Source organism: Pinus tabuliformis, chromosome 9, assembly GCF_031772625.1.
Source record: "Pinus tabuliformis cultivar Carrire ecotype Pingquan chromosome 9, CPIR1, whole genome shotgun sequence".
NCBI lineage: Eukaryota > Viridiplantae > Streptophyta > Pinopsida > Pinales > Pinaceae > Pinus > Pinus tabuliformis.
This window is the reverse complement of record NC_142307.1, coordinates 13,839,802-13,865,997: the sequence shown is the minus strand read 5'-3', so window position 1 is coordinate 13,865,997 and position 26,196 is coordinate 13,839,802. Positions and strand designations below refer to the sequence as shown.

Genomic DNA, 26,196 nt, shown 5'->3' with positions numbered 1-26,196 from the left:
CAGCTTTTTCTAGCTCAAGTGTTTGACATACACTTTCTTCCCCACGAAGAGAATATCATACCTCTTATCTTGTAACTGCGATGCTAAAATCGGGTTCATACCCAATCCTGGCACATGCAATACATTTGTATCATTGGTGCTTACTCCTGACTCCCCCTGAAAATCTATGGTACCTCTCCCCACTGGAGTACATTTCGTTCTATTTCCCATACTAATTTGGAAGTCCATCTGGTCCTCTTTGTAGCTAGAGAAATATTCTCTAACCCATGTCATGGGAGTTGATGCTCCAATCTCTATATACCAAACTCACTATGAAGCTAATCCTGCTAAGCAAGTAAATTCGTATTCCAATCTGGAAGACAAATCTGAAGTCTATTGAATGTTAACTTTTGTCCATGCCTATAGTAGAAAAAATTTAGTGAGTTGTTCCTCTTTTCCATTCGACGCGGATTCTACTTCTGCACCCTGCAGCAAAACCCTCTGCGTCCAACCAGGGTTTTGCTCAGCAAAGATCTACGTTGCAACTGCTCCCTCTGACTACTGGAATCACTGATCTGCACAACTCAATTTTCCTACCTCCCTTCAACTAAAAATCGAACTGCTACCCTAGCAACTCGGCCTGCATGTTAACGGATTGCGCTGCCTCTAGAAATTTCAACCTTCTGCTCCCTCTGAACAGCGAAATTTTCCTCTTCGCTACTGAGTTTCCCTGCTGATCACTTAAGATTTGATACCATGTGGATTTTTCACAATTGCAGCTACTGGAAATTATTCCTCTAACTCGAAAATTAATTATGCAGTTTATTTGCTACGATAAATAACAAATAAAATCACAGCTGCAATTTTCACCATAAAAATACTGCAGAAAATAAAATACTGGAAACTGAGAAATTCTAGCACACAAACAATAATTTCGACACAGTTATTTTTGGCCAATTGTCCTCGTAAAAACCCAACTTGGGAAAACTGGTGCAGCAGATGAGGGTTTTATTATTAATATTCAACAACAATTTTGAGTACAATGATTTAGATGCCCAGGTGGCAATCTAATCTGAGGAAAACACTGGAAAAAATATTGTGATAATTTTGTCTCACTCCACAACTATTTTCTGCCTTCGAAATAGCTTCTCCAGTGTTTGCATTGAGCTCCCCGCATCACCCTCTGCGCAGAGCCTACGCTGGCCCTCTAAAGATTTCGGCCTTCCTTCCTTCGACTCTTTTGAGAACTGGAAATCCTCCTCCTGGAATGCTACTGCTCTCCTCTTCCACCTGCTACTCACCCTCTGGCTCTATCTTCTCTGCTGAGTTGTTGCTACTGAGAAAATCGAACTACCTGGGCAACTGAGTATCTGCACTGGATGATCTCCATCACCACATCGACTTTCTTTTATAATCCACTGTTGGAGCACCAACGGCCAAGATTAAAACTTAATCAATGGCTAGGATCATTTCTGGATCGATCCGTGTGAGTTTCTAGATGATTCACGTCTTATCTCAATTAATATTGATTAATTAACCATATTCCCTAAGTTTAGACTTAGGAAATATTTAAAAATTGGTTAATAATCTAATTGAGGCACTTCTAGGGAGAATTTCCAGAAACGATTTCTGGCTTTTGGAGATCTCATATATTCTAGCCTCTCCATAAAATTCTGTGGCTAGAACACATTCGATGCTACAAAAACTAACATTCTCGAATGATCTTAATCTCCTTTTGAAGGCCGACTTGATGGAGTACTTGTGACAAGGTCTTCGAGGATTAATGACTCAAACAAATTCTCTTTTACAATATGTAACATGCCCAAATGGGTTTTCAATACATGCCATTAACTCAATAGACTTTATGGCTTAATGACCAAACCTAATAGCTCACAATGGGAGCTTCATCTATGAAATAAAATTCCTTGAGCATGAAACCCCCGACTCAAGCAAAACATAAATAATTTTATTCTTTTTCTTTACATCAATTACATAAAATCATGATTACACGTCATTATGAAGACCGAACCTAGTTACATATTTCAACAATATTCATAAGTGTCCAACCGATACAAGGACAATGCTCCATTTAAAAAGTTCTTATAAGAAGAGTACTAGATTGATAAGCATCACTCATCATAGTCAACATTGTCACATTACCCAAGGCCTTGACAACTACACTCTATCTTTCACAAGATCAGAGCACAATGTTGGGACGCATTCCAAAGGACACCATACCGCCTCATCATCGTACATAGTACATACTCTTCCTAGGATACCAGGAGTAATCCTACCATCGGACCATTCTTATCATAGTCCATGTGACTTAGGATCTTCATCCTAATCCATCACATTACATGACTCTAAGAAGTCTGTCCAAGATGTTTATCCAATCCAAGATTCTCCTTAACCATGTCCACATACTTGACTTAGGACATCAGTCCTAATCCATCATAGTACCTGACACAAGGAGAACCAAACAAGTCATCATTCTCCCTATCCGGGAGGCATGCACTAGACTTACCACTGTTAGTCTAGGTCTAGTACATGTCACAGGGAAATCAATGTCCAACCAAACTCCCTCTCAATCAAGGAGGACATCCCTATTATCCTTTTAATCATAGAATTCCTGCTCCTATTCAAGGAGACTCCTTTTTACTCCCTCTCAAACTTAGAGGAGATACCAACTTCCTTAGGGAAGTCATACTGTCCTCAAACTTGTCTTTCATAAAAGCACCAACTATCAAGTTGCATGGCTCCCTCTTTCCTCTGCATCTCATTGTATAGAGCATGCTTCCTTTCATGGAGCCATCTTCTTATGACAAGTTCTAGGTCATCCACTTGCTCATCACTTTCATCTCGACTTTATCAATGAAGGCATTCTATTAAACCTTCCCAAACTTCAAGCTAATCATAGCTTCCATGAAAATGATCTCTCTTCTAAACCTTCAGGTTATCGTCTCACATTGCTATCCTCCAATCCCAAGATAAGCACACCTTGATCTTCCTTGATTCATGTACCAGATGTTGAGCTTTTCCCTCAACATCCACATAGTTGAACTTGCTTCAACTATCATATATACCTACAACATCTTTCCAGGCAGCAAAAACATGTTAACTAGATAACCAATAATAGATATCATCATCAGACATACTTTATGATGATCTTCTTGACAAAACATCAACATCTTCAAGGTCCATCTCCATATGAGCTTATCAGAGTGCCCGCAGATCGAACTCAATTACCAAGTTACTATTTTTCCTTCTATAAACTTTGATAGCATCAGTTCCTTCAGGGTCTTTACAATTCCCTCCATTCATCATGCTCTTCATAGCATAAGATCAATTTTGCTTAGCCATATACCTGCATTATGAGAAGTACCACCAAGCAAAATATACATATACAAATACATGATTGTAACTTTGAAAATCTAGGGATACCACGGTATCTTAGAGGGAGAATTTCTAGGAGTTTTAGATTCAAACCCTAAGTTCCTAGGTATTTCCCTTTGAATCATTAACCCTAGCGTTTGAATCCAAAATTCAATTCTACCCTTACCAAGATTTGCCATACACCCCATACTACCTATAAACCCTAAAATCCAAAAATTAAGGTTTTTATGAGGGAACAAATAGATTAGGGTTAGGGTTTCTCACTTGACTAGGGTTTCCAAGTATCAACTAGGGTTGTACAAAATCCTAGTTACCAATAATCTTCAACAAACCCTAGAACCAAACATGTCCCAAAAACCCTAAGGCAATTCATGTTAGACCCTATATGCATAAAAACAATTATACGTACCTCAAAGTCGAGGACCACATACCTTAGTCCTTCACAATTGCAAGAAGTTTGCAACAAAGCTCTCTTCTTGATTACATTGTCCAAGGTATTTTCACTTCCATAGTTGTCATGATCTTCCACTGATTCCAAGACGCCAAAGCCAAGGATTGACTTCTAATGATCTTGAAAATGTCAAATAAGAGCAAACTGCTCAGTCCTTTCAAGCGTGGTTCCTCTACAAATCTTCAAGAATTTCACAAAAAAATCCCCTCGTAATAAGTCTAGTAGTTGTCTCTTCTTGGAGATAACATATTCTTTGTCAAACTTTTAAACCTTTGTTGAAGTAGATCCAATGCTGATCATTTTCCAACATAGTCACAGTAGCAAAAATTATTTGAATCCTTTTCACAATGACTACCTTCAATATGACAAACTCTTCTCACTGCTGTAGACTTCTTCTTTCAAGTATTCCTTTCAATGAGACTTTGAAATGCCAAACAAGAATAATTCCACGGAATTTTCTTTTCTTCGTTTACAACAAAAGGGCTGGTCTCTATTCAAAAGAATGTGGATTTCATCTTTTTCACAATGGCACAATTTGTTGGAGGGAGAGGCTGCTACAGGCCTCGTTAAAGTCTGATATATACTTCTGAAAATGAGACAGTGACCTTCTGATGATCACTGAAGTAGACCTTCCAAATAGCCCCAATATGATCAGAAAAAGCAGAGATTCTCTTTATCTTACAAGGTCAGCTTTAATGCTACTGTTGAGGCTCGTCGTTCCTATATATATATATATATATATGCACAGGTCTGCGTCTTCTTTCATAGGAATCTTGGTTTCTTTTCTGGTGACTGTAGCTTCAGAACAGGCATACAATGCCTCTCAATGGATCGATCTTGGTTCTTTTGACAAGTAAACTCTACGCTTGATATGGGAACTTCTACTAGTCCACAAAGAATACTCCAATCTTGTGATTTGGTCACCTCTGCAACAATACACCGAACTTCAGAATTTTGGATCACTGAGGAACATTCAAACCTTAAACTTCATGCACAGAACTTTACATTTATGCCCAGAATTTCGTTCTTCCTTTCAAGAAACTCGGTCTTGAATAGGCTAATGATCTAGCCCTCCCGATATCTCAAAAGGTGCTTGGTATCTTCGAACTTCTGAATTTTGAGATCTAGTCTGCGGCCCTAATTGCAGACATATAAGCTTGTAAATATGCCCATAAATCTGCTCTTTTCCTAGCTTGGAATTTCTTCAAGGATCTCGGCCTTCAAGACTAGGCCTAAGACCCTTCTTTAATCAATGTGATTTTCTAGCTGCCTTTACACCACTGAACTTAGCTCTGATACCATGTTGGAAAACTAATAGGGTAACTTAATTAACTTGAATGTTTTCCTTACATGGCATTTACTTGTGATTTAGGTTCTTCTTAACTTGATTATTTTTTCCATCATCAAATAAATACCAAAACAAAAGTGAACACAAGATATAGGCTCTATGCCAAGGAAAAACCCACCAAAAGGAAAACCCATCAGAACTTCTTATCAATCTCAAAGGAGACTACCAAGACCAAGCAAGACTTCTTAGCTCCCTCCATGATGCAAATCGACCAGCCAGACATTTAGTAGGATCTTTATAGGAATTCTCTTCAAAGGAATGCTCTGCAAGCCTTCTATGATCATGCATAAGACATGGATCTGAACTTCACAGAACTTGACAACTTCGCTGGATTTGTTCTTCCTTCTAAGACCTCCGCATACCTTCTAAACCATTGACCAGAAGACACCAAGATATACAAGCTTCTTTTTTACTTCCTCCCGCTTCCTTCCTAAACCGCAGATCAGATAATAATCTGTGTTTATCAATTGTCTTTCATGAAGTCGAATATCCTTCTATATATAGCCCTTCCAAGTGGCTTATTAAGCCCACTCTAGGCTGACATGAACAGGCTGGCCAACTTGATATCTAGGATTCCTTTAGACACATTTAATTACAAAATCTTATTTCTTTACATTGATACAAGTGCCCAATAGGGTCTTCAATGATTTTGACTCTAAACACAAACCTAAAGCATACAATGGATGCTTGACCTATTGACCAAACAAGCATGATGAAACCCATGTTCCATAAATAATTTTTCTTTTTACATTCTCTCATCCTTTGATCAATACATAAGAGATAAATTATAAGTCAAATGACAATTATGAAGACAGAAACTAGTTACAATTTCCAACAATCCATACATTGAGGTTGTGGTTATTGGTTAATAGTATCGTCGTCGTATTATTAAAAGTAGTGGATAAGTAATTATTATTAATAACAACGAGTAACATATTGTTGTTTAGTTTTTCTTGAGGGAGTTGTAGCAGGCTCAAATTCTAGACTGGTTCTGCTTCAGAAGTTCCTATAATAAGCAATTGAAGCCCTATTGTTTTCACATATAACTAGAAATGCAAACCTGAGACTTCTAAATTGTAGTTTACAATTACATAATCTCGCAAAATCAGTTTTGGTGTTTTCCCTTTCCCGCCATGACCCATGTTGAATGTTGGACACCTAATCCGCTAAGGGTTTTGGGTGTGGAATATGAAGAGTCATTGGAGTCCAAGAGACCCTGGAAGATGAATCTAACGGTCATGGAAAATGTATAAACGTATATCATTGTGAATAGTAGATGCAATTCAACATTTATCTTTCATATCTTATCTATTTTCTGTGGTTGTTCAACATGGTATCAGAGTTGGCGAATTCTAGCCCTGCTCCAATTTGAGCCACTGGTTTTGTGGCCTGCTGATATGGTCTGGTTACCTGGTTATTTTAAGAGGTTTTGTTCATTTTGTGACCTCTCACAACCTGAAGTAATGCCCCGTCTTGCTCAGACCTGCGCACCTAATTCTCTATCTGCCAAGCATTATGCTATTCTCCTGCTGCTCTCTGATTATTTTATTCCAATCCTGTGCTCCCGCCGTGTCAGACTTCTGCTATTCTAAGCCCGTCATTCTAGCTAGTTGTTGTACAGTGTTGAAGCACGACTTGCTATGAGTCGAATGAGTGTTGTAAAACTCCTACTCAACGAAGGTTGAACGGTTGGATTGATTATGTGCATTGGAGTCTTGAATACTGTCATTGTCATTGTTGCTGTGTATATGTGTGTTGGTCGTTCTTATTGAATGTTGGAGGGGTTACAAAATAATTGATGTTGTAATAAATTTAATATTGTGCATATGTTGGTCTAGGATTCAATTTGAAGTCTGTGCATTAACACTACTTGATTCGTGCAGTGGTTAGAGAGAATCCAACTTGAATGTGGTGCTGAATGCTGGTCAAAACTCTAATGCCTCTGCATTGAATGAAATTGTTGAACCCTGCATTGAAATACGTCGTATGGATGATATGACAACATATGCATTGCAGTGAGCGTTGTATTGAAACAGGTAGGTACATTGAACAGTATGTGCACATGTGTGCATACATTATTGTAATGTGCAGCGTTGACATGGTTTATCTATGCAACGTTGAAAACTCCTGTAATGTGCAGCATTTATATATGTACATTGTTTAAGGGGGTCGAGCCTGTCATTGTTGCTCTGTCATTGCTTATATAACAAAATCGATTGGTTTATATGTGCGTGAAATTGTTTGACATATGACACATTGAATTGGTTAACATATGGCCATGAGCTCTGTTTTGAACTTTGTGAAGGTCTGCATTCAAGTTTATTGAAGCACCTTGACCCGGTCACTGGTTTATTTCTGATGCAGAGTCGAATAGTTCTTTGTAGCGATTGAATGTCATGAGCATCTTTGTGTGTTGAGTCCTTATGGTCCATTTGGTGCATACACTGGTGTGGCTGCTGGGATCCAAGTGTGGAGTATTGACTGTGTTGTTCGGAGTGTTGACTGATTACATATGCGTTGAAGTCCTGTCATATGTGTGTTGAAGATTCATATCTGAGTATTGAATGCCATGTAGAATGCGTTGAAAGAATTTTGACTGTGTTCTTTTTGAAGGTTGTGCATTGGTGTCACTGTTCATATGTGCCTTGATATACATTGGGCCATATGGTATGAAGATCGCAGTATATATATAACTGAAGGGTATATATATTTGATGCGCACATATATCACATATAAGTGTGTTGAATTGAACACAGGACACACACACACACACATGTATCTATATATATATATATATATATATATATATATATATATATATATAGTGCATGAATTGAATGCGGTTCATATATGTTATAGAGTCAGTGTGTTAAGATTATATATATTCAGTGCATGAATTGAATGTGGTTCATATATTTTACAGAGTCAATGTGTTAAGATTATATGTGGTATGCCATATGCATTTAGTTTGTGCAGCTTTGTGCGTTGAATTTGTGATGGGTATGCATTGCTTAACGGGCTCATCGCCACCTCCAACTCATGGTATTTCTTTCATCAATTGAAATCATAGTAAAAGAAGCTTGTGGAACTAATAGTGGTGCATTTCTAGTTGAAACCCTCTGAGGCCTTTATTTTTTACTGAGACAATGGCCAAACTCAATGATTTGTTAGAGCTATTAAACACAGTAATGTTGTCTATAGTGTAATCCAAGTCACCAAGGAAACTCATTTTCACATTCCAACTTGCTTGCAAAATGCACAAGAGAAAATAGATTTTTTGTAGTTTGAATCACAGCACAGTAAGATGAGTTACAAAAAAGACATCATTCTGAACTTGTTTTTGTTCAGAACAATCCCCTTTTTGAGTCTGAAGTTTACTCTAATCAGAAACCATAAATTGTTCAGATCACTGAGCCCATTTTAGGAGTTGCTTTGCATGCAGATGCAGAAATTCAACATGCACTTCCCAAGCCCATCATCAAACCTTGGGAGGAGATTATCAACAACAGAAACAAAACCAAAATTGGATATGACAAGGAGGTTTCTCTTCACACTCCAAAGTATTCCAAGTCCATACAGTTTCAAAGTGTTGGGTTTTTTCAAGACAACTCATCTTCACCTGCTCCTCATCCACATTCACAACAGCTTGTCAAATGCCAACATTGTGACAGAGTTGGCCATGTGAAAGATCAGTGTTTTGATCTTCATCCATGTGAGCATTGTGGTCACAACACTCATCATTCAAACAGATGCTTCGGAAACAAGCCTCTTGGCATTGGGCTCCAACAGCCAAGAAGATATTTTGCTCATATCATAGAATTTGTTCTCCAGTATTGAAAAGTATTGCAGTTGAGTTTTCTTCATCTTCTCACCTTGTATCTAATAGGGGAGAATTGATGGTCATCTACAATCTTCAAAGATACGTCAAGCGAGCCTGAGCCATGGCTTGAACCTGCTGCTTGAGCCTATAGCCAGAGACAGCCATACCCAGGTTCAGAATTGTAACCAGATACAGAGAAGCCCCTAAGCATGACTTTAGTTGGTGGCCTTCCTTCAACCACCATAGATTGAGACCTCCCTTTTCAAGTTGAGGTTCTCCCTTTTTCCACAGGTTGAGACCTCCCTTTTCTAGGTTGATGGTCTCCCTTTTCAAAGCCTTAGGGACACTTCCTCTAGCAGAAGACTAACAACTTCTTGCTAGATTTGCAACTATTCCGGGAATCTCACTAAGCGTTCCTGGTTGAGACCTCAATGGTCTCCCTCTTCAAAGCACTAGGGACACTTCCTCTAGCAAAAGACTAACAACTTCTTGCCAGATTTGGAACTGTTGCAGGAACTGCACTAAGCATTACAGTGTTGGTGTTCATCCTAAAACCACCACCGGTTGAGACCTCGAGTTCTCCCGCCTTACCATCATCTCAAAGAGCACATTCAACTTATTGTTGTCACGCATTGTTGTATTTTTGTACTATAGCTCTCTTCTTGGACTTGTATATACCCTTTCGGTTTAAGGGGGGGAATGTTGGACACCTAATCTGCTATAGGTTTTGGGTGTGGAATATGAAGAGTCATTTGAGTCCAAGAGACCTTGGAAGATGAATCCAACGGTCATGGAAAATGTATAAATGTATATCATTGTGAATAGTAAATGCAATTCAATGTTTAGCTTTTATACTTTGTCTATTATTTGTGGTTGTTTAACATTGAACCAGCTGCCTTGACCACTAAACCTCCTAGACAGACTGTACAATTGAATCTCCCAATTTACTAGCCCATATTGCAGAGCCAGGTATAGCACAAGGATGCACAGAGAATGATAGATCATATCCATAGCCAGGAGGATATATTAGGGACAGGAGAGACCCATGAGCTCATATCTGTTTTAGTCTCATGTCTGGCTGCAGCCTGAAGCATAGTTCTTTTATACGTTTATTATGTTCTCATTAGAGTCAACACGTCAACAGTTATATACAATTTAAGCACAGCCACATTCAATTTCATAACATTATCCTTTCCAAGGGCATTTATGTTTCTAGTTTACACTTCCTCTTAGTCATGAATGCTTCCACTGGCATTGGAAAAATTACCTCTCCGAGTAGTAAATGAAATTCAACGTTTATCTTTCATATTTTGTCTATTATTTGAGGTTGTTTAACATTGAATCAGCTGCCTAGCCCACTAAACTTGCTAGACAGACCATACAATTGAATCTCCCAATTTACTAGCCCATATTGCAGAGCCTGGTAAATCACAAGGATGCACATAGAATGATAGATCGTATCCATAGCCAGGAGGATATATTAGGGACAGGAGAGACGAATGAGCTCATATTTGTTTTAGTCTCATGTCTGGCTGCAGCCTGAAGCAAAGTTCTTTTACATGTTTAATTATGTTCTCATTAGAGTCAACACATCAACAGTTATATACAAATTAAGCACAGCCACATTCAATTTCATAATATTATCCTTTCCAAGGGCATTTCTGTTTCTAGTTTACACCTTTGCTTAGTCATGAATGCTTCCACTGGGATTGGAAAAAATTACCTCTCCGAAAAGGACCACTTGGCTATCACCAGTAACCTCCAAAGCTTCAAGCATTGTTGCTGTTGACCCTCCAATCAGTAGGACCTGAAAACACAATATTATTCCTTTCTCAACCAAGTACATACTATTCTACTCAATCTTTCTAATTTCCTCAAGAAAGACCATTCATCAGATGTGTTGTAACAAAAATATCCTCTTTAAAGTAGTTAGGTATTCAAAAAGGTACATGACAAAGTTAAGGATCTACCGTCAAAACAACAATAGCAGTAGTAGCTGTGAAGATAATCTCGCCATGACCATCCGGTAGTTCATGGATCGACTGTAGTGCAAGAGCAAATGCCATAGCCCCCCTCAGCCCTGTCCAGCTAAGAAATTGGTAATCCTTCTAAAAAAAAGGTGTAATTCCAGAATAATAGGCATGGCAAAACACAAACTAACAAGATGTGAATTCAACTCACCGCTATACCAAAGGGCTTTCTGATGTTTCATTGGTATTTTTCTACTTTCTGGCCGGACAAAGTTGATAAAGTAAGCACAAGGGAACACATTTGCCGCCCTTTAAGAATAGATGTGAAAATAATTAAATCAGCATTTTATGTTTCTCCTATAAGTTATTTGTATCAAGAAGAAGAAAGAAATAGCCATATGTATATCCACAAATGACCAAATCCAATACATGGGACACAAGTACAAAATAGCACCAAAAGCAATTGGTTTAGCGCATGTAATTTAGATGCTTAGGTGCCCTCCATCCCTTCCGATGTGCAATATGAATAACAAAAATAAAATTACAGAGCAACCTAGGTGTATGTATATCCACAAATGACCAAATCCAATACATGGGACACAAGTACACAATAGCACCAAAAGCAATTGGTTTAGTGCATGTAATTTAGATGCTTAGGTGCCCTCCATCCCTTCCGATGTGCAATATGAATAACAAAATATAAAATTACAGAGCAACCTAGGTGGGGTGCAGGTAAGGAAAGTGCCTTTTAAATGGAGCATGCATCCAAGTGTTTGATGTAACGTACATAATTCATATATGCCATAGGCATTCATAAGTAAAAGCATGACACCATTTCATAAGGACGAAAATATATATATTCAAGTGAGGGAATGGTGATATGCTATAAAGAATATTGGCAAATATATAAGGCATAAGGGACATGACTATCTTAATCGACATGGCTCTACCTAACAATTATTAGTGTAAACAAAATAGTTTGGTGTATTACATGCTCCCCATTTTGGAAGGATTTGTCATCCAAGCACAATCGGAAACAATATGAAAAGATCAAAAGTTTAGAGCAATATTAATGCATTTTAGAAGAAACAAACCATTCTACGCTGACTACTATTGGATATATTTCTTAATAAAACTCTCAAATAGAATTTTTCTTGTTACCACTGCAAGTATGTCTCCAGAAAAATATCATATTGAGATGCTGATAATTTCGAACATAAAGAGTGTCATCTTTATTCAAAGTATTGTGAATGTTCTTAAGTTATTTGACCATGAACAAAACTCTTATCAGTGGAATGACTATAAGATTCAATTGTAAAATGTTTTTACATCACCTCAATTCTAGGACATTCCTTACTGTTAGAGTATTAAACTCAGATACTATAAGTTGAAAATTCAATAAAGTTAATTAAATACATCTACAAAATGAATCTGGAACCCAGAAAACCTTACGTTCCCCAGTCCCTGATCCATGGAGATTTTCCTATTGACTGCTGCCTGAAATACTGGGGTAAAATTGAAACCTTGAACATCATAAGCTAAGTCACATGACACAAGGACACAGGACACGGAGGAAACGTAAATACAAGTAATTGACACGAGACACAGCGACCTCGAAAACAGGACACGAGGAACACATTATATATATATATATATATATATATATATATATATTTCCCGATCCATATTTTTTTAGAAATTAGAACATCTACAGAGATGAATCATGATGATATCTATTTACTAAATTACCAATTTAGTATTTACAATTTTACAATTTTAGAACTAGTTAGTTTATTATTTCACTGCATCAATGAAGTTCACAGTTCAATGTTCATTGTTCATGTTATTAACAATTTTTCAAACACATAAGAAACTAGAAATTTAGAATTATCATGATTGATAAAATAAAACTAGAAATTTAGAAGTGGACCTTAGATATTAAAACCATAAATTGTAGATTTTTCATTAAGTCATCAAAATCGAAATGTATTACATAGTGTTGACGGTGCTGGACCCGCCAACATTCAAGGGGTCTCCTCCATATGTGGTCCCAATTAGACCTCACACCATTTGGCATAGGAGCCCCATCTGGAATATGGCCCGGTTGCCAGTTTCTTAAAGATTTGCCTTGGCTCTAACTATCAGCAAGAGAGAGGAATGCAAACGTGCCTTTGAAAAGCAAGTGAGTGTGCCTGGTGAGTGTTCAATTGTAAGTGTGTCAAGGTACTTCTGCTGCGGAGGGAGAAAAGAAAGTGAGCCTCTAAGAGAAAGGTAAGAGTACCACCCTAGTAGAGACACACGCAACCAAGAAGGAACCCCCTAACATCCAGCGGAATTGTCCATAAGGATGTGACAGCAATAGAAACTATTACAGCACATTCTGAATATGATAAGTACTAAAATAACCGAAATAGTTCAACTACTTTAACACAAATGAAAGCAAACATGAATTACAAACATCCACAGAATAGTCTTACAAATATTCATAATCCAACCATCAAAAACGTGTTGGCCATGAGGCTTCTGATATTAAGTAAAAGTTCCAAGACACATGTATACAATGAACACCGCTAGCTCCAATAGTGGAGCGTTGGAGCCACTCCATGCTCCCCAAAAGAACTAGCTTATCTCTCTAATGACTTGCGGGAAGAGCCAAGGTGAAAAGTATTTTGCTCATAGGATGAGGGTGTATATATGTCCAATGAGGTGATGCTTCACCTTCCTTGTGACTCTTTGACTACCCTCATGACTCTTTGACTTCCTATGACTTTTCGACTTTACATGACTCTTCATATTCTGAATGTGTCCCTTGGACTTCCACTTTACAATACATTTTGAATAAGAATTTACATGATCCACAATAATGATGTGGCATATGATATTCATGACATGACATGATATGATACTGCTAACATAGATTGTTTGATGACATGGAAATGTCAAGCCACTATTGTTGCTCCTTGGTATATGTCCTCTTGAGGATACTCTTCTATCCACCTCCTTATGGCTTAGAGGTAAGGAGTCTTCACTGGTATCGAGTCTTGAGTCATGGTTGCAAACTGGTGTCCCTTTGGTTTTGCTTGATTGATCAATTTGCATAATCAACTACATAGGTGTCTTTCAGCATGTTTCTCTTCTCCATCTCCTTCTTCATCACCCTGTCATGGTATGATAAAGTACCAGCATCTGCAATTCACTCATGATGAGACAACATCAGTCTAATAAACCCTTAGTCTAAGATGGTACATGTTGATCCACTGACTAAGATGGAACAGGGTTGCAAGCTGAAGGAGAGGCTCAATGACTGCGCAATTGTGCAACTCAGGTAGCCAGGGGTGAAGCTTGAACCTTGAGACTGCGTAATGCACAATTCAAGCTGGATTGAGGAAGGAAACTGCGCAGTCTGGGAGGTCAGTATGAGAGGCTGAGCAAATGGGCATTGGTTCAGCTTATTGTATAGTTCCGGAGCGCAATGCGCAATTAAGGTTAGGCTAGAGGGTTGGATTGCACAATTTAATGGGCCTAGGTCCGAGCTTGAGCACTAGAACTACGTAGTGCGCAGTCCTGGGAGGCAGGAATTGCACATTGCATAGTGTCAAGTGATAAGGTTGCAGCTTAAGGGTTGGAACTACGCAATACGTAGTTGGGGAAGGCCAGATGAACCTAAGTTGCTGGGAAATTGTCCAAAATTTGGCTAAGTGTGGGGTTAGTGAATTGATGTGAATAGTGATATGACTTGACTATGATCACACACTTAGAACACTTGATGGCACAACCACATAGATCATCCAGGACACATAAACAACATACTTCCCTCAGAGCGAAAACTTTGCGATGACTTTACAACAAGTGTGACACTAAAGATACACTTTACAACGATCATGATGACACTTGTGCGACAGTACTTAAAACTTCGGGAATGATTGCGACAGATGTTTACATGGTTAGAGCAACTCATTCACACAAACATAACCACTTGAAACCACCAAAACAAGCTTATATACATTGTGTGACAGCTAACATGCGAAAGACGACAATTTGCCTTTCTCACAAAAGGGACCAAAACACTTAGAAAAAACACATGGAATGGATTTCAATGTTTACGATGATACTGTATGAGAACAAGGTAGGTTTCGAGATTTGGGGTAGGCCAAAATTTTGGACAGTGTTTTAGCAGCGACAACACTTGGCGATGCACTGGTAGAATTCCAGCTTCTCTGTCTCGGTTAACTTTTTTTGTGCAAGGTCTCAGTTCTTCTGGGAGTATTGACTCATCGTGCAAATCACTTTGGCTTCCCCACTTACCCTATGAATAAACATGGTCCCCTTTGTGCCTTTCTCAATTGAACACAGGCATAAGATTCAGCATTATCACAATGTTTTGAATTGGAAAGGCTAGTGAAGTTTGCAAGCGTTAGATTTTTAGAGTATAGTTTTTCATCTCTGGTGTTGCTCCACTGCCAACAAGCCTAGACAATACCCCGACGGAGTGCACTACAGGAACACAAACATTGCTCTGCTATCAGCAAGCCTGGACAGTTCCCCGACGGTGTTGCTTGCTTCACCTCTCTGCACAGGAAGCCTTTCTCTTCTTTCACCTCTATTTATATATTTAAGAGGATTGTGCATTGGCACTTATTCATTTTGTGGGCGAAAGAGGGATCCTAACTTATTGAGAGTAGGAGAGGTTGTTCCTTCAGAGAAGCATATAGATACCTCTGATTTAGGTTTGCTCATTTAGATTTTCCCCTTTTCCTCATCTACTAATTGGATAAGCATGAAAACACCGAAAGATAAGTGCCAAGTGTGGCATAAGGTTTCCAAAATATACACAAGGATCATGGTTTGACCAAAACTCTCCTTACAGATGGATCGTATTTTCCATCGGAACTTCATCGACCAAAATATGTGACCCAAAATAAAAAAGGAGGACGAAAGTTAGCCAAATGTTGTGGTGTCACAAGACTCTTTTCAATTCAGCCACATGCAAATAAGCCGAAAAACACGTTCACACACGACGCTTATTTACACAAACGAAAACAAAACAAGACCAACAAACAAACAAGCAAGAAAAGAAACTATGTACATAGGGCAGGGCACAACCCCAAATCATCATTGAAAATAATTTTTTAAGTCTTGGCCATTAACAGGAAGAGAGTCAATCCTCCCGTCTAGTGATTGCAGACGATATGTGTGTTGGCCAAGCTTTTCGTGTATGATGAATGGTCTGATCCACAGGGATTGGAACTTAGTGTGTTTTCCTTTTCCCTCGTGGGCTTTGTCCCACTTCAAGACTAAGTCACCCACGCTGAATTCATTCTTTCCGACACACTTCTTATCGAACCACCTCTTGATACAACTTTGGTGAAGTGAAAACTTTTCATTTGCTTTTTGCCTTTCTTCCTGCAACGTGTGAAGAGTGTTTATACTACGTTGAACCAATAAACATGGCTTGCCTTAGGATTCTTGTGAAAGTTGAAGGGTAGCCAAGTAGATGTTCGAGGGTAGGATGGCTTTTTTTTCGTACACCAGGAAGTAAGGAGAGGTGTTCAAAGAAGGTTTTGTCGTGACTCAATCAACCCATAAAGCATTCACCAAAGCGGAATGTCAATTCCTTTGTTCAGAGAAAATGGTCTTCTTGATAATGCGGATGAGGTTTTTGTTTGTAGACTCAACAAGACCATTTCCCTGCGAATAGTAGTTAGATGAATGTTTCAATATGATTCCATTTTCCAATGCAAAATCATATAATTTTAACGATGAAAAATACGTTGCATTGTCAAAAACAAGTGAAATCAGAATGTCGAACCTGGAGATGATGTTCTTTTTAAGGAAGGTGATGACTTCCTGATCATTCACTAGTTTGAGCGGAACACTTATGTCCACCGCGTGGAATAGTCTATAGCAGTGAGGATGTAGCAATGTTTCTTTGATTAGTGCGGAAAAATCTCACCAATAACATCTAGGCCCCATTGTTGAAACTTGAAACAGTTCTTCGACTGCGATAAATTGCAACGGGGCAGCTGACTTCTTTCCTCTGCTAGCAAAATTTTGATAGACCGAACACTTGCGTCCATAGGCGTGAGCATCTTTGAATAATGTGGGCCAATAGAAATTGGCCCGCATAACCTTGTGCGCAGTTGTGTTACCCGCAAAGTGTCCCCTGGCTGGTCCATCGTGGAGATCACACAGTACTTTCTCTAAGTCGTGCGCTTCCAAGCATCTGAGCAAAACTCGCTTATGGTGCTTTCTGAAAAACACCCCATTCACCAACTGATAAGATAATGCTTTGAGTCAGAGTGCCCTCTTCTGCCATGCGGATAAGTGAGAGGGCAAGGTGCCATGCTCAATATATTGGCACACATATGTGTACCAAGAGTTTGTAATGGTAGTGGGGGAAGCTCGCTCAACATTATACATTTCGATTTCATGCTCTCAATGAGACGGATCTTCTTCTTTTGCATCTACTACTTCTGCTGCTAGTCGACATAGACCATGGCCATTGATTGTAAGAATTGGCTTGAATGCTAAGTCATACTCATGTAAACCAATCATCCAGTTCACTCTTCCCTCACCCAGCGCTTGTTGAACAAACAGTGATCTAATTATCGGGTGTTGCACAAAGATAATGCAATGGTTCTATAAGAGATGGTGTTGGAAGTGCTTCACCGCCTAATAAACTGAGTATGCTTGCTTATCAATGGCAGGGTAGTTGACTTAGGATCCTTGAAGACTAGCGCTCATGAAAGATATTGGCCGCTCATTATTTTGATCATCCTTTTAAGTAAGCACGGCAGCAAGAGAAGTATCAAAAGCAAAGGTGTAGAACAGAAAATCTTTGCTAAAATATGGGATATACAAAGCAGGTGCTTTTGCAATAGCTTGTTTGATACGGGAAAACGTGTCCTTTTTCCCTTTTATCCCATTTGTATATCACATTCTTCTTCACCATCTCCTGCATAGGTTTTACAATCTAAGCATAATCGGAGATAAACTTGCGAAGGAAGTTAATCTTCCCCAGGATACACTGCATAGCTTTCTTATTGACTGGGAAAGGAATCTGCATGAAGGTTCTGACCCTGTCAGGATCTATCTTGATCCCTTGCGATAATATGGCCCAAGAGATTTCCCTCACACACTGCGAAAATACTCTTTCTGGGATTAAGGGATATCTCGTATTTGCAACATCACTCAAAAATCTTCTTCATATGGCGTAGGTGGTCAGATCTCCTTTTAGAAAGCATTATAACATCGTCCAGATAAACCACTATGCTTTGCCTGATGAGTCTACGATATGTGATGTCCATGACGCGTTGAAATGTCGCACCGACATTGACCAGCCCAAATGGCATTCTTCTAAATGCGAACATGCCCCACTTCGTGCAGAATGTTCTTTCGAGTCTGTCAAGCTTTGAGACCAAAACTTGGTTGTAACCTGAATCTCTGTCTAACAAAGAAAACATCTATGACCCCGATATTGTCTACATTATATGCTCCATAGATAGCACATGGTAGTTATCCTTGACTGAGGCGCGATTCAAGTTGCGTAAATCTACACACAAGCAGACTTCCCCGGACTTCTTCCTTACTGGGACCAGATTTGATAGCTGGGTAGAATGTCGCACTTTATATATGATTCGAACATCCAGCAACTTCCTTAACTCCTTTTGAATCAGAGGCTCAAGCGTTGGGTGTACCTTTCACAGCTTCTATTAGAAAGGCTTGGCCCCTTCTTTGATTGGAATAACATGCTTGATTATTGGTGTGTCATAAGTTTTGAGCTCGTCATACATCCACGCGAAAACATCTCGATATTGCTTGAATAAGCGGATGAAAGCTTGTCGCTCTTGCGGTGTATAGCAAGTACCGATATTGACAAATTTCAGATCCTTTTTTGTTCCAAGATTTAATTGCTCGTTTGATAGCATTGAACCATGGATTTTTGCATTAACTGGCCCTCGAAAGCGATCTTGCAGGTCATATAGCTTCTCAAGTGATACCACGCCTTTTGGCATGGGGTTTTCCCTGTTTGCGAGGGCTACATCCTACAATGCTTTCTCGTGCTCATCTTCGTCGATAGTTGCATCCTTGAATACATCAGTATCTGCCATAATGGACAATATTTGTTGGTCATCATTAAAAATGTGGAAGTTAGTTATATTGTCAGGGATGGATGGTTTATAAAGAACCTCTATAGAAAAATCGTCCCTAAGCAATGATAACCTAGCAGCAGCATTTGTGAATGCATCCACAGTTGCGTTACGCATTATGTTGATTTTTTGGGTAGCAACAGATGTGCTCTAGCTCCGAAATTTTGTGGAGGGGCTAGAACACATGAGATCTCCAAGACCCAGAAATCATTTGGTGAAATTCCACCAGGATTGTATTTTATTAAAATAATTAATATTTTTAATGGGGTTCCTAATTCTAAACTTAGGAAAATTAAAATATTAATGGGTATTAATGAAAATATGGGTGAGAAGCTTCTAAGAGATGAGGATCAAGTCGCAGATCATTGATTAGAGATTAGATCACTGTCTTTGATATCTCAACAGAAAAATAAAAAAAAAATAAAAAAAAAGTATAAAGGAAGACTTGGTTCCTAATTCTAAACTTAGGAAAATTAAAATATTAATGGGTATTAATGAAAATATGGGTGAGAAGCTTCTAAGAGATGAGGATCAAGTCTAATTTAATCTGAGTCGTTGATTAGAGATTAGATCACTGTCTTTGATATCTCAACAGAAAAAAAGTATAAAGGAAGACTTGAGAGTCATTTGGAGATACACTGAGCAAATACTCAGTAACCTGACGGAAATCGATTCTCAAGGAGTTAGAGTTCGATTTCAGAGGGAGAGTTGCAGGGTGAAGGAAGAGGAGGGCATCAGCATCAGTCAGAGACTGAGGAGGAGGTGACGCAGTGCATCAAAGAGAGCGCAGAGGGACAGCGCTGAGAGGCAGCGCAGCAAGGGACGCAGTCCTCACGCAGAGATGACGCAGAGGTGACGTAGTGAAGGCCGAAGGGTCTTTGGGGTGTCAGAATTTCTCCAAAGTGAGGAGGAAAATTATCTCAAGTGTTTTCTCAGAGGTTTCTCTAAGTTTTGCAAAATCATTCCTTGTAAAGAGATTGTTGTTGAAGAATAATAAATCTGTTGCACCGGTTTTCCCGCATTGGGTTTTTCCGACGACTATTGTCCAAAAATAGCTGTGTTGATGTGATTGATTCTTGTGCATGTATTTCACTGTTCTTTTCTCTATGCTATTATGTGACAACTGCAGTAGACTTTATTTTGATGTTTACTGAAGGGTTTTGTAAATAACTTATTGTGGAAAATAAGTTGGAGAAATAAATCAGTTACTGCAGTAGAATTTCGTGTTAGAAATTTTCACATAGTATCAGAACAGAGATCGGGCAACATGATTAGAGAATCTGCAATGAGTCGAGAGCATGATGCTAAAGTAGCGACTCAAAAGGACTCACGCAGTTCTCCCAGGAAAGAGGAAAGCACGAAGAATATGGATCACAACTATTCTATTTTAGCTTCCAGACTAGAAGAAGAAGTCGCTTGTTTGGCAAGTTTTGCTTCCTCTGAGGTTTGGTATATTGATAGCGGAGCTTCTTTGCACATGATAGGTATACGAGAATGTTTCTCGAGCTATCAAGAAGAACAGATGAACTTCCAAATCACCATGGGAAATAAGTCAAAATGTACCCCCGTAGGAAGAGGTACTGTAGTTTTTCAAACAAAAGCAAGGGATCGGCTTCGAGCTACCAATGTGTTTCATGTGCCTGGATTGCGGATGGACTTACTCTCAATATCCCAGTTACAAAACAAGGGCTATGATGTTTTCTTCATTGGGAAAAGTATATGTCAAACATCCGAGTTGGAAGAAGACATCCGAGTTGGAAGAAGAAGGCCCAAATTGGAGTCAGAAGTAACAAACTGTATAAGTTATAGCTAGAATCTCTAATGGCACTGCTAGGCAGCAGCGGGGAAAAAGATTTAAATGAACTATGGCACAAGAGGATGGGGCACTTACACCATGGGGCTCTAAGAATTCTCAGAAGAACCGTCACAAGAGTTCCAGAATTAAGTACCAAACGAGATGATGTATGCAGAGGTTGTGTACTAGGCAAGTAAGCCAAAGCGGCTTATTCCAGAAGTAACAGCAGGGTAAAGAGTGTTCTAGCATTGATACACTCAAATATTTGCAGACCCATGTCCACAAAAGCTCTTAGTGGTGCCGAATACTTCGACACCTTCATTGATGACCATTCCAAGAAGACTTGGATCTACTTCCTAAAAACCAAGGATGAGGTTTTTGATCAATTCAAAGAGTTTAAAGGTCTGGTTGAGAATCTGACAGGGAAGAAGATAAAAGTGTTGCGCTCAGACAATGGTGGAGAATACATTGATAAGGACTTCACTGATTTCTGTGCAAGGGAAGGCATCAGAAGAGAATGGACAACTCCATATAATCCGGACCAAAATGTAGCAGAGAGGAAGAACAAGACTATTGTTGAAGCAACAAGTGCAATGTTGTATGATCAAGATATGCCCAAATCTCTATGGGCAAAAACATGCAGCACAACAGTGTATGTCCAGAATAGGACTCCTCGTAGGTCATTAGGTAACATTACTCTGGAGAGTGCCTTGACCAGCAAGAAGCCTAAGCTGAGTCACTTCAGAATATTTGGGAGTTTGGCATACTGTTATATACCCGAAGAAAAGAGGAAGAAGTTGGATCAAACCGTTGAAAAAGGATATCTCGTGAGATATAGCGAGAATGCTAAGGCATATAGAATCTATCTTCCGGGAAATAGGAAGATTGTAGTACGACATGATGTAAAGTTCATGGAGGACAGAGCTTTTAGGAAATCCCGAGAAATGCCTTCCGAAGAGAAGTCAAAGGATGATCCATAGGTCCTGCCACTTCGACCAGCAGAAACCAGCAACAATATTTCTCCAAAAGACAAGAATCCAGAGGTATCACAGCGAGTGGAGTCTCAGGAGGAGGAGCAAATAGATCTACCCACTTCCAGTGGAAGAACGAGTCGAGAACTTCGACAGATACTATGGGATGTAGAGGATTTCATTGAAGCTCCTAAGAACAAGAAAAGGGAGCATAGACAACCAGATAGCTACCAAGCCTTGGTGGCTCGGGTTGGAGAACCCTCTAGTTTTCAAGAGGCCATTCAGCATCAAGTATGGGTAGATGCTATGGTGGAGGAATACAGTTCCATAATGGTCAATGATGTTTGGGAAGTGGTACCTAGGCCTCAGGACAGGTCAGTTGTAGGTTCGAGATGGATCTACAAGGTCAAATATGTTACAGATGGCAATGTGGAAAAATACAAAGACACGTTCGTTTCTAAGGGGTATGCTCAGAAGGAAGGGATAGACTACAAAGAAACCTTCGCCCCAGTAGCCAGGTATACTTCTATTAGATCCTTAATATCCCTTGCAGCACAAATGGGGTGGGAGATTCACCAGATGGACGTCAAGACTACGTTCTTGAACAGGGTGATAGAAAAAGAAGTATACATTGAACAACCAGAGAGTTTTGAAACACATGAGAAGAAAACTCATGTATGCAGGTTGAAGAAAGCCTTGTATGGGCTTAAACAAGCGCCTAGAGCATGGTTCAGTCGAATTGATGGTTACTTGCAGAAGATGGGATTCATCAAGAGTGACGCAGATCCCAACCTCTACTATCTAATTGTAGAGAATGAGCCTCTGATTCTGGTGTTATATGTGGATGACCTTTTTCTAACAAGTTCATCCAGTTTCGTCAAAGATTTCAAGGAAAACCTAGCTACAACATTTGACATAAGGATTTGGGACGGATGCATTATTTTCTGGGGTTGGAAGTTTAGCAGCAGAAGGATCAAATTTTCCTTGGACAAGGGAGATAAGCTATAGAAATTTTGAAAAGGTTCAGAATGCAGGACTGTAGACCTATGGCTACTCCAATGATTACCAACTAGAAGAAGATTGATGCGTCTAAAGATAAAGAAGTCAATCCCACCTTGTACAGGCAGCCCATAAGGTACCTGATATATCTGGTCAATACCAGGCCAGACATTTGTTACGATGTCAACACCCTCAGTCAGTTCATGGTGGAACCAAAGAGGGCGCACTCGACAACAGCAAAGCATGTTCTTAGGTATATACGAGGAACAGTCGAGTATGGATTAATGTACACCCAACGCAATGACAACAGGCTAAGTGGGTTCACTGACGTAGATTGGGTTGGAAGTTCAGTAGATCGGAAAAGTACAACTGGGTATTGTTTCCAAATTGGATCAGGATTGACCTCCTGGTGTAGTAGGAAACAGAATTTTGTAGCTCTAAGCTCAGCTGAAGCTGAATATATGGCAGCTAGCACAGTATCGTGTGAAGCCATATGGCTTAAGAAGTTGCTAGTGAATCTATTCAGGAGAAGGATGGAAGCGACCAATATTTTGTGCGATAATTAGAGTTGCATCAAGCTCTCTGAGAGACCATTTTTTCATGATCGATTGAAGCACATTGACATTAGGTGTCACTTTATCAAAGACAGTGTCCAGAGAGGGGCAGTACAGTTACGGAACACTCTGACAGGAGAACATCTAGCAGACATTCTCCCCAACGCTCTAGGAAGAACAAAGTTTGTTTATTTCAGGGAGAAGATGGGGATGATTGAGAATCCGTTTTAGTAGCAGAAGCGGATAGTGCAGGGTGTTGCAGTGCAACAGTTAGCAGTGGCAGTGTTATGGGCAGCATGATACAACATATTGAGAGGGAGCTGCAGTACGATGCAGCAGTGACAATGGCAGTGTCATGGGCAGCAATACAGGCTGCAACAACACAATGGATGAAGGGCAGCAGGCAGAGCAACAGCGGCGAAGAGGACCGATGTCGTGGATTAGTGTGATACTTCTGTTGGGAAGTATTGCTAGAACACATTCCTCGCTAAGAGGGAATGTTGATTTCTTTGGGTAGCATCGGATGTGCTCTAGCTCCGAAATTTTGAGGAGGGGCTAAAAAACATAAGATCTCCAAGACCCATAAATCGTTTGGTGAAATTCCCCCTGGATTGTATTTTATTAAAATAATTAATATTTTTAATGGGGTTCCTAGGAAAATTAAAATATTAATGGGTATTAATGAAAATATGGGTGAGAAGCTTCTAAGAGACGAGGATCAAGTCTAATTTAATCCTAGTCGTTGATTAGAGATTAGATCATCGGCGTTGATATCTCAATAGAAAAAAGTATAAAAGAAGACTTGAGAGTCATTTGGAGATACACAGGGCAAATACTCAATTACTCAAGGGAAATCAATTGTCAAGGAGTAAGAGTTCGATTTCAGAGGGAGCGTTGCAGGGTGAAGGAAGAGGAGGCAATCAGCATCAGTCAGATACTGAGGAGGGGGTGACACAGTCCTCATGCAGTCCTCACACAGGGATGACGCACAAGTGACGCAGTGAAGGCTGAAGGTTCTCTGGGGTGTTAAAATTTCCCCAAAGTGAGGAGGAAAATTATCTCAAGTGTTTTCTCAGAGGTTTCTCTAAGTTCTGCAAAATCATTCCATGTAAAGTGATTGTTGCTGAAGAATAATAAATAAACCCTCATCTCCTGCACCGATTTTCCCGCATTGGGTATTTCCGGGGGCTATTGTCCAAAAATAACTGTGTTGATGTGATTGATTCTTGTGCATGTATTTCACTGTTCTTTTCTCTATGCTATTATGTGACAACTGCAGTAGAATTTATTTTGATGTTTACTGAAGGGTTTTGTAAATAACTTATTGTGGAAAATAAGTAGGAGAAATAAATCAGTTACTGCAGTAGAATTTAGTGTTAGAAATTTTCACATTCTAGGAACAGAAATAATATTGAAAGCTTGGAAATGAGAAATCAAATGCCATACCTCTTGTTGATAACCTTTAAGATGAGGTGAAACAGTGTATAGTATCATATAACCTATTGTACTGCAACATCGAAATCAATGGCTCTTTGCAAACCCAAGATGAGTGTTTTGTATTTAGCGGTGTTATTAGTGCACTCAAATTCCAAGCGGCTAGAGATCAGATGTTTTCTCTATCGCAGGTCTATTAAAACACAACCAGCTCCAGAGTGTTAATTTTTTCAAGTGCAGTAAAATTCCACCTTGGACAACTTAAATGACCGAGATATTGATTGCATTAGATTCCTCTTTTCAAGAGGACCAAAATCGACCTAAAGATCACCAATTTGGTCAAGCGAAAGTTGAGTTATGAATTATTTTATTCATACATGTATTAGGGAATGGTTCGGCCCTAACCACATGAGTAACTGCTTGGGTCAGCCTTAACCCCAAGTAGACCCTCAAGAAAGCCTATAAATAGAAGAGACCTCAAGATCATTTGGGCAAATCATCTCTTCTATTTTGTCTTGGTTCGCACATGTTCAACAGAAAGAGTTTGCACAAGGGTCCAAAATCACAGGCGAAAGGTTCGCTTTGGGTTAGGGTTTTTTGGATCTCGGACGCTGGCACAAAACTAGACATTTTAGTCCCTGGACACTGGCACACAAGCCTATGAGAGTGACCAGAGACCCATAAACGTTGGCACAAAGGCTTATGGGAGCGACTTGGGCCTCAGAGGCAGATCTAGGGGTATCGTTCCCCGATTACTCGCACAGAGTGGTCCTGAGAGCGACCAGGTTGTCTCGATCGCATGAACAGTAACTTCAAGGGAGTGACCAAGGGTTTTAGGTGTGTTGCACCCCGGTCACACGAACAGAGTCTTCCTGAGAGCGACCGAGCAGTCACAATCGCCCTCACACAGTATCTGAGAGAGTGACCAGGGAGTTTCAGTCGCACACAGACAGTGCTGATGAAAGCGACCAAAGTTTAGATCTAGGGTTTGACATCTTTGCTTCAATTGACTTCAGTGATTTGGTAGATTTGGGTTTCTCTCTACTGTTATACAGATCTATAGATCTATAGCTCTGATTTGTTAGTATCTGCTGCAAACATATGTATTGGGCTCATTGACAGTGACAGCAATGCTCAGCGGTGCTCGCCACAGTGACAGCAGTATACAACGGTTGACATCAGTTTGTGACAGCACATTACAGCCATCAGTATGAGGGTTTTGATTCCTAGCATGATTAGATCTGTTTCATGGATATCATTATTGTTTTGCTACATAGAAAAAGTTATGGATCAGTGTACTCTCTTTTGTTGCATCATTAGATGACGATCTAT

The 26,196-nt window shown here is 39.5% G+C and overlaps 1 protein-coding gene across 1 annotated transcript in view; it reads right to left on the bottom strand.

Annotated features, from left to right (window-relative positions):
• The window catches only part of LOC149146882 (sodium/hydrogen exchanger 5-like), a 295,386-nt gene that overhangs the window by 46,610 nt on the left and 222,580 nt on the right, over positions 1-26,196 (bottom strand). The window contains 3 exon segments of the mRNA XM_089445932.1: positions 10,715-10,798; positions 10,962-11,071; positions 11,173-11,270. Of these exon segments, the coding sequence (XP_089302058.1) occupies positions 10,715-10,798; positions 10,962-11,071; positions 11,173-11,270 (292 nt within the window).